The sequence below is a fragment of the Monopterus albus genome, unplaced genomic scaffold, assembly GCF_001952655.1.
Source record: "Monopterus albus unplaced genomic scaffold, M_albus_1.0 scaffold103.1, whole genome shotgun sequence".
NCBI classification, from domain to species: Eukaryota; Metazoa; Chordata; class Actinopteri; order Synbranchiformes; family Synbranchidae; genus Monopterus; species Monopterus albus.
The window spans coordinates 2,518,848-2,528,674 of record NW_018127983.1 but is presented as its reverse complement, the minus strand read 5'-3'; the positions used below and the strand labels follow the sequence as shown (position 1 = coordinate 2,528,674).

Below are 9,827 nucleotides of genomic sequence, written 5' to 3'. Positions count from 1 at the left end.
AGGTCAAAATCCATTCCCCTTACATTATTCATCCAAGTTTCAGAAATAGCAATTATATTAAAAGAATGTTTTAGACTACTAAGATAATGTTTTATGCTCTGAAAGTTTGCGTATAAACTTCTGCTATTAAAGTGAATTAATGATAGTTTGTTCTCAGTCTTGACATTGCTGTTAAACTGCTCATCTGTGTAATACTTGCAGTTATTTTCAGAGTTCTTAAAAAATTTTATTTCAAGGTCAAAATCTTCGTCCGGTTCATGATAATGAATTTCAGTATCTCCAGTAGTGTTCAGTTCCAGCTCCAGTCCCTCAAAATCTATTAACTTCTGTAACAAATCATTTGCATCATTCCGTACATGGGTTATGCTTGTTGTTGTTGGTTTCAACGCTCATCTGCTGTGTATTCATCCGGAATGGCATCTGGCATAAAACATGCCAAGTTTAACATGCAAATTTTGCTGTGGCAACCTCTAATGGGAGCAGCCCGAAAGTGGAAGAGTGATTTCAGATGTGGAAAAAAGTTTACTGTTAATTTATTAGGTGTCAGAACATAAAGAGTTATGGTCTGTTCACATTACAGCTGAAAAACGAAGGCCTTGCATTTTGTGTTCTGTGCCAGTAAGTGCCAAAACTCAAGTAGAAATTCCTGTGAGGCACTGCACAAAATTGCGCTTTCTTAGCTATAATGCTAGTGTTGCTAGCACTAGATCACAACGTTTTACAGGCTCAAACTGCGTTCTTTTTTAAACAGTCTTGATAGTAGCACTTGCATGCTGATGTGTTGCTAGCTAAACAGGTTGTCTGTCTTTCACCATATTATTGTACACTTTGGGAAATTCAGAAACATTGGTTACATGTTATAACCCGAGATTCTGTGAGCATCGGCACAGCCAAGATGAAATAGAACACAACAATGATGAGGTGTGTGAAAAAAACATTTTTGTTTAGTCTCACAGCTCATATCAACCATGCTTCCAGCAGCAGCTCTAAAAACTGACCTCACAACAATTAGCTCAACGCTAAATAGCAGAGAAGTAACAACTTTAAATCATAATGTTTATGCCTGCCTATTTTTAAACAATGTGTGATATGAGGGGTGGCATGGTGGTGCAGTGGTTAGTGCCTTGCCTCACAGCAAGAACCCGTGCCTTTCTGGGTGGAGTTTGCATGTTCTCCCTTTGCCTGCAGCATAGATAATGAATGCATGGTTCCCTCTGTTAAATAGAAAAAGGGTTTGTAGATAAGCATTAGTATTACTTAAATTAAGGTATTAAAAAAACAATATCCAGCTCAGGGTAGTTACATAAAGTAATGTGACATTAAACTCTAAACTCAAGATGGCTTCATCCATGTCAAATACCTACAGAGCACTGCAGATGAAATCTTCCCACACTTTCACCAAATGTGAAATGATAAATATTAGAATCAAAATAAATGCATTATCACATCTGTGTGTTGCTTTCAGTCCATCTGCAGCTTCTGCTCTGTGGAGCAATAGGAGTCAGAGCTGGATCTAACACACACTTTCCAATCTCCTGTAGGACTGAAACAAATATGAGGCTCACTTAACCAGTGGAAACAGCCCACCTCCCCTAACTGCATTGATCTCTGCTAGAATATTTGACTTAATGGAAAGCGGCTTATTCAGCATCTCTGCTCTCAGGCACTGTGTAAGAAAGAGTGCCTTACTGCAGCGTCAAATGTCATTTGCAAATCAAGCATCAGCTAACAATTGCAACGAGTCTTTGTACTTTTGTGATCACAGGTTTGCTTATAGAAATCCAAAAACATCACTCTTCAATCTAAGTAATTATCAGCCTTACTGCAGTCTCATGCACATCACTTAAATGCTAAGCTATGATTAGACAATTGTGTTTAACAAACTGTCAGTTGACAGCAGGAGTATAGAAGATGCCATCTGTGATTAACACTTATTAATCTCTCCGTGTAGATTTTACTGATTTATTGTCAGAGACAACTGTAAACTCTACACTACTGCAGTGAAAATATTTTGAGGTTTGTTGTGTAACCTTCTCTTCTGAGCGCTGAGAGAGTTTAGGTTCTTGCTGTTCCCTTTGTTATGCAGAAATCGATGCCATGTACCCACACTGCTCTCGACACCCCCACACATACTGTACAGTGCAACATTTTTGGTTTGATTATGTAAGCCTGGATCGACAGAAATAGAGACACTGTCCAGGCTGGCGAGCCGTCTAGGAGACAGCACAGACACATATAGTGTTGTTGGTTCACATTATCAAGAGAATTACTGCACTGTTGTTTATTGCATATTTTTAGAGAAACCTTGCACTTACAGAATCATGGAGACATCTCTTAAATCACCCCCACACAAGATACCAGTAGTTTCACTGTTTAGTTGTACATATATCCATTACATATTGTAGTACAGAATATGTACTACAATATGTACCATGTTTCATCATGGTGCTACACGTAATGTCACTGTAAAAGAACCAGTAGAGAGAATATTACAGACGCAATGGAATCGTTTAGCTAATTAGAAATTTATTGATGAAATACAACACTGTACCATCACAATATATGTTCCTTTTCAATGAATGCAACAATTACTGTAGTTACAAAAAATAAAAAACTAGAGTACTATCTTTTCATGGATAGTACTCCAGTTTCAAAATGCAGTGTTCTTCACCTGCCTAACAAAAAGCAAAACGAAGGATTACAGTTCTCCCTCATTTCCATTAACCCTGTCACACGGATTTGGCCGCAGGTTCTCCTCCACATCATAATAAATGTTCTCATTTGCCAGACATCTTCACACATGTTGAATCCAGGCCTGACACTGGTCTGCTGTGATGTCGTTGCATGCCTCATCCACGGCTTAGAGAAGGGTCACTTGTTGGTGTCAGTGGATCTTGTTATCCTGAAACCATCATGATGTGAACATGATGTGATATTGTTCCCCATTTTCCATAAAACTGTGCTTTAGGAGGAATGTACAGTTACATTTTGAGCAGTTGTATCAATTGACAGTTAGATCACTGTAATGAAATAAAAAATGCACTGTGTGAATTGCATTTTGAAATGGTGATACTTTGATGTTAAGTTGTGTCATTTTGAACTGGTGATTTCAGTTCAGTGAACAACTATTTTATATCTATTGTCTCCAAGCAATTGGAAAAAGTGTTAGAAATTTGAAAAATGTGTATTTTGATTATCGGTTGGGAGTTTTGTGTCTACAGTTTTGAAAAATGACATCAAGGCTCTGAAATTAGTGCCAAGGTGAAAAAACTGTAATAGCATTTTAGAGATTTGATCAAAGATAAAATATTCCATCACTGTAATGTTACAAATATTAATCTTAAGATGTAATTGTAGATTGTTTTGTTAGCTCAGCAACCTGGACATCTCACATGGAGACCTGTCAGCAGCAATATGAGCTTTGAAGCCCCCCCCCATATACTGTACTGTACACCCACTCCAGGAGTTCACATCACAGCAGCTCATGCCCATTCTACTATGAGTCACATTTAAATGATTCACAATGGCTTGTCCAACCAAAATAAAATCTACTTCTTTGACTCTATTTGCATTATGGAAAATGTATGATGCAGTGTGTTTGGAGTCATTTGGCCTCTGTTGCTTCAATGTTTTAATCTGTCTCTTGAAAGTCCCATTACTTTATGTACTGCAAACACCATATAAAATCATTGGAAGACTTCTTTACTCTGTAACAGCTGCTGTGTTTAGAAAGCAAGAGTTTTGTAAAAGGCATAAAATGTGTAGTAATTTGATGGAAACCAGACATCCAGTTATTCGGAATTTTTTTTTTTATGACATTAACCCCCAGTCACCTGCATAGGGTACATCAGTAACAAGGCTAAGGGCACATATTCCTTGTGTGTATAAACAGAGCTGACATATAAAAAGGTCTGAAAACATGGGCTGTTTTACTGAGACCAGTACAGATGAGATGGCAGAACACAATCATCGCTGCCTGAGATTCTACACTAAACATGGGAAAGCTATGGAAACTGTCATTGTTTCCTACCAATTGAAAACCCTCTGCTTACTGTGACGTTAGCACATGGTTTGATAGCTGGCTTATGGTTTAACATTATGTCAATGCTCAAAGTCAGTGCTGCCTCATATCTTTGTTCATGACCATTGTCTCTGAAAGACTGCATTTCTATTTTTTAACATTATGCAGATTATATTTAGATGTGTTTTTTATCTTCAGCATTATCCGTGACCCACTCATGGATAAGCAGAAGAAAATGGATGGACATAATGAGTCCTTTTTTTTCATTCTTTTCTCTTCCAGGGATCACCACTGTCCTGACCATGACAACCATCAACACCCATTTGAGAGAGACTCTGCCCAAGATCCCCTACGTCAAAGCTATAGACATGTACCTGATGGGCTGCTTCGTGTTCGTCTTCCTGGCTTTGCTGGAATATGCCTTTGTCAACTACATCTTCTTTGGACGAGGACCTCAGTTGCAGAAGAAACTGGCTGAGAGGGAAACAAAGGCAAATAATGACCGGAATAAATTTGACAGGCCCAAGGTGAGAGTCATGTAATACAGATTTTTTTCACATAGCTGGGAGGTTCAGAGAAACTGGTTCTATAAGGTCTGTTAGCAATACCAACCTGTTTTTAAATGAATCCTAGGGCTGGATATTATGACTATAGGGCTATATTATCACTATGATGCTGATCTTAATAGCAATGTTTTCTGGCTTGATCTTCAGCTAATGAATACTGTCAGAAGTATAAGGGATTAAATAATAACCAAACAATTTAGTGTGGATTACTCTTATTATACTATACCATCTCCACTACACAAAGAACAAAAATATACAGGCAGATTTGTTCATTTATAATTTGGCTAATCTTTCATTTGTGTGCACCCACTGCAAGACAAAGTGAATTCAATAGTCAAATTTTAATGTACATTTTCATGTTTGAAGGTGCATCATTGCAATCAAGACTGCGGTCACAATGGAAGTAATATATGCAGTATTTATAGCAATCTTGCCATATTTAAAATAAAATGTTGCACTTTTTGCATTCACAGTTTCAAGCTGTCTCACAAAGTGCTACCTACTGTACACTTGATAAATGGACTTGGATCTGAACATGCTGTGGCTTTAGTATATTATGGTTTATTTTTTGGAGACCAGTAACACTGCAGTAACAAATTGCCTTTTCATCTGAATAAAGTCAGCATGGTGTCTGAAACCTATCTGTGTTCTTTAAAGCTGGTTATTGGTTGCATAAAGCCAAGACTGGTCTGTAAACAGAGCTGGTTCACTTCAAATCGCAGACAGCAGCTTCCACATGCAGAAGTCAACAGTTACTGTAATTACTATCATTACCTGAAAGTTTTACATTTCAAAGGACCATTTCACTTAAAATTTTATTGTAAAATTTGCTTTGGAATATATTGCAAATTATATGGATTAATTTCATTTTAATTGTGATGTCTACCTAAATAGTGCATTATCAAACATGGAAGTAAAGATAAAGCCTAGATTGCAAATTTTTATAAAACTGAAGCTTGATTAAGAGATATCAAAACAATGGTTGGACCCAGGCTGGTCAACACGTGTCAACAACTTCCTTTCTGAGCCGTTTGTACCCGCTGTGCTTCCCCTCCTCCTGACCGTGAAGCTCTGTGAGCACCTCAGCTACAGTAACACCAGACCAAAGCTGAGACAAAGGGGTTTGTGTTTGTGTCTCTCCTGGCTAGTCTGTTCTGGAAGGAGGCAATTGCAAGTCTTCGTCTGTTAAACAATCCAATCAGGTACAAGGACGCCGTCACTCACGACGGGTGAGTGTCTGTCTCTACCTGTTGTGTCACATCTGTGAAACCTCCACTGGAACTTTGCTGCTGCGGTGCAAAGTTTGACCGCCTCAGTTAACAAAGGAACATGCTTAATCACATTTCAACCAGCCATTTCTGTAGTCATCACCATCACGTACACGTATGTGTATATAGTTTTGCTCTGTGGTGTTCTACCTTATTATAGTTTTCATGCTTGTGTGTCTCTGTTTACTCAAACCAACACTCAGCTCCCTTCTCTGTTTTGTACAGATGTTTTGAATTCAGACTTTGACTGCTATTGTGTAATTTATTAAAGGGGCTGCTCAGTGCTGGGAATCATCATCCATACAATATTAATTGGCATTAGCTTAAAATGTTACTTTGTATTTAATATGCTATGCAGTAATAACAAAAACATGTATAATGATGGATTTTATTTGTTGTCCTACTCATTATTTAGATTACTAGGTAGTTATGCATACACAACACAGGGACTTCCATGCACAGGGTCCCACAGAGTGTTTCCATAAGTGAGTAAACTAACACTAATAATAAAGGAAACAAAGACTTTTATATCACGATTCAGGATTAATTTTCTGAAAATCCAAATTCATATGAACTTGTAAAATTTTCTAAAATTCTTTGTCTACTTTTTGATGTTATAAGTATTATAAATTATAGTTTATTTTGAAAACTCTCCACCACTGTGATGAATGCTAAACATAACCTACTGTAGTTGTCTAAAGTGCCAGATTAATATACATTTTGCATATACATTAATATACATTTAATGTACTCATGCTTGTGCATGAGTACATTAAAAACTAATAGACAGTATGATGCAGACACCAAACAACGTTTTCTGGTGGTTGCATTTCTACTAAAGTTTAACATTGTCCATGGCATTGATGGTGTAATAAATGCAGTGAGATTTTTTATTCTTTTATGTTCCACATTTTTAAGGAACTAAATGAAGTTCAGAAGCTTAGAGCCATATGAATATAATTTATCGGGTGTCATCTTACCAAATGAGATGAAGGGAGGCCATAAGGTGTTGTAGGGTGTTTGTAGTCTAAATGATCAAAATGTTCCTTCTTAATTAAATTAAATGTAAATTATTTCCTTAGCCTCCCACAACTGAAGTACATCACCAATCCAAATAGCAAAACAGGGGTTTTCCCATAAGCGATAAAAAGAGCATTGACATTTCTCACCCAGATTTTATTTAGAATAACTGGATTGGCAGTTGGTTTTTTAAATTTTAAGTTTAACCTCTAGAGTCCTGAGCTTTGGAAACCCAAGCTGTGCGGTCCTCATATGAGGACGCAGGGACTCTAGAGGTTAAAATAAGGCAGTTTTTCTGTATGTAGGTGATGATTTGACCTGATTTAGGAGGCTGTTTGAAACATTTGTCTCTATGTAAAGACATGCTGCCTCTTGGAATTTATACTGTAATTTATATTTTTTGTTTCCAGCCATGTGCAACCCCTGCAAAGAATTGGTAAAAGGACTTAACTTGACCTGAGCTTTAGGTGATATTTCTGTTATATAAAAGAGATCTACGTGTGCTTGTGGATGTGTTTGGGTATGGTGGTGGTGCAGTAGCTGGACTCTCAGAGTGCTCCTTTTATCAGCGACATTATGGAATAAGATCAGTTTCTGTTATTAGTTTGCACCAGAGTTGACAGAGTAAGAACAGAAATGTTCACCTTGTCATGTCCTCTCATGTCTTGTACGCCACATTGTTATATTACTGTGTACATCTTGTGCCTCTATTTTTGCCACACAGGTCTGAATGATTCATTTGTTTTTGTGTTGGAAGCAGTGTCTGTCATGACATTAGTATTATAAGTATCGGGTCCAACCTTGAGCTGATTTGTGAGAGGTGATTTAACTCTGGGACAGGAAACCTGCTTTTGAAGGCCCTTCTCTGTTTCCCAGGCTGTAATCTGTCAACCTGCTAGATGAAACCGGCCCAGGGCCCTGACGCATGATGTGCATGTGTCATCAGTCACTGAAGCCTCAGCTTACAGCCCATTTTTAATGCTGCTCCTGTCTGTTGTGCCTAGGTCGACTCCCAGGGGAACATTTTGCTGACAACCTTGGAGATTCACAACGAGGTGGGAGGCAATGAGATCACGACCACTGTGAGCGAGTCACACAACTCCTCCTCAATGGTGTTCGACAACTCAGGGGTCCAGTACAGGAAGCCAAGTGGGCCACGAGCGCTGGGTCGTCACAGCACGGATCGGAACGCGCATCTAAAGAAGACACGTCTGCGGAGACGATCCTCACAGCTCAAAATCAAAATCCCAGACCTCACCGATGTGAACGCCATTGATCGATGGTCACGGATAATATTCCCCTGTACCTTCTCCCTCTTCAACCTAATCTACTGGCTTTACTATGTCAATTAATGCACTGATTTTTTAAAACCCATCCCTGTCTCACTCTTGTTTTTGAATGAAAGCAGATAATATGGTGTAATCCTTACGATCATTTTTTCTATTGTAGCGAGTGCAGAGAACTATCGCTCAGACAGTGTGCATCTGTTTATGCGCGGTCACAAGGATAAAGGCTTTCATAATACTTTCTGCTCTGACTCTTGAAGACTGGGACATCTTACATCATGGGTTGACTCTTTGTATTTACACTGCTTTATGTCGGTTATTACAGCAGCTCCCATAATTTCAAAGTGTGGTCACTCTATTACAAATTAATGCTACTGACAAAATGACAGAGGAATATTCATAGTAATGTTCCTGTGCATCTCAAGTCGTCCATCAATTTGCACATGGACAAATATGGACAGTTATGAGCATATTCACCTGGTCCTAAATCTGAGTTTATGATCTAGATCTACATTTTGGGATGAAAGCTTTAGATGTTGAACTATTCCTTTAATTTGCCTTGAAGTTGGTGTCACCACCTGTTCACTTGATGTTTCAGAGTCACACTGGAACAGCTGTGACCTTGCTCCAATGATTAACTGGGGCTAAAGAAAGGCTAATGGAGTCCATACCAGCAATTTATAAAACTGTCATTATGTCGTTCACTGCCATTATTTAAAGACATAGTTTTACAGTTTGGGAAATATTTTTATTTGCACAGATACACTGAACACGTTAAACATGGATACTTTTGTCATTTTTGTTATTTAGATAAGAAAGGTAACAGTTAGCTCAGCTTAAGGACCAGAAACAAGGTGAAACTTGCCTGGGCCTCTCAAAAGGTAAAAATAATCTGCCATCTCCAAGCTCACTGATTAACTTGTTATATGTCATCTGTTTAATCTGTTCACAAGCAAAAATGGGTTAAGTGGTATTCTTAGCGCTACTTCTTAGCAGAAGACACAAGTTGTGACTTTCACAACTTGTGTCTACATTTCTGTTTGTGTGTGGATTTAAACCAAATATGACATGTTTACTTGTGAGTTTTAGAGGTGTGAGCAACCAGATGATTTGTTGCCTTTGGACAGACCCTGGCTAGCTCTTTCCTCCATTTACAACCTTAGCTAAACTAAGCTAAGCTAATCATCGCTTGGCTGTAGCTTCATATTTACCATGCAGACACGACAGTAGTATTAACCTTTTCATCTCACTCGTGATAAGAAAGCAGAGTATTTCCCACATTATAAAACTATTTCTTTAATGTTTACAATGACCCATTTTGTATTCTGTTTCAGTATTCATAGGAAATACTGTATACCCAACAATAAATGAAGCATAAGTTCAACATGACAGCAGAAAAAATGTTTACAAAAAACGTGTATATCTGCTCGGTTTACATTAATTTCCTTTTTTGTTATTGTGCTGTCAGGACCACTGTCGCCACATTGGATTGATTTATTCAGTACAACATAATTCACATGGTGACTTTCAGACTGTAGGTTGTGTTGGGGACTGAGTGCAGAGTCACTGTTGCAACTCATTAGATCTTTATCAACCTTCACCTCAGATTTCTTGATACTCCCTTAAATTTATTGTACATATTGCGTGTATTTTCTTTCAGCTCACA

The 9,827-nt window shown here is 38.1% G+C and overlaps 1 protein-coding gene across 2 annotated transcripts in view; it reads left to right on the top strand.

The window, feature by feature from the left end:
• Positions 1 to 8,804, top strand: part of gabrb3 (gamma-aminobutyric acid type A receptor subunit beta3) — a 54,181-nt gene extending 45,377 nt beyond the window's left edge. Inside the window, exons 8-10 of one of the 2 annotated variants that reach the window (XM_020609940.1) lie at positions 4,304 to 4,548; positions 5,736 to 5,816; positions 7,880 to 8,804. In XM_020609940.1, coding sequence (XP_020465596.1) covers positions 4,304 to 4,548; positions 5,736 to 5,816; positions 7,880 to 8,227 — 674 coding nt within the window. In that variant the 3' untranslated portion in view covers positions 8,228 to 8,804. The remainder of the gene's footprint in view (positions 1 to 4,303; positions 4,549 to 5,735; positions 5,817 to 7,879) is intronic. The other variant, XM_020609941.1, reaches the window with a different exon arrangement.
• Positions 8,805 to 9,827: the final 1,023 nt, after the last annotated feature.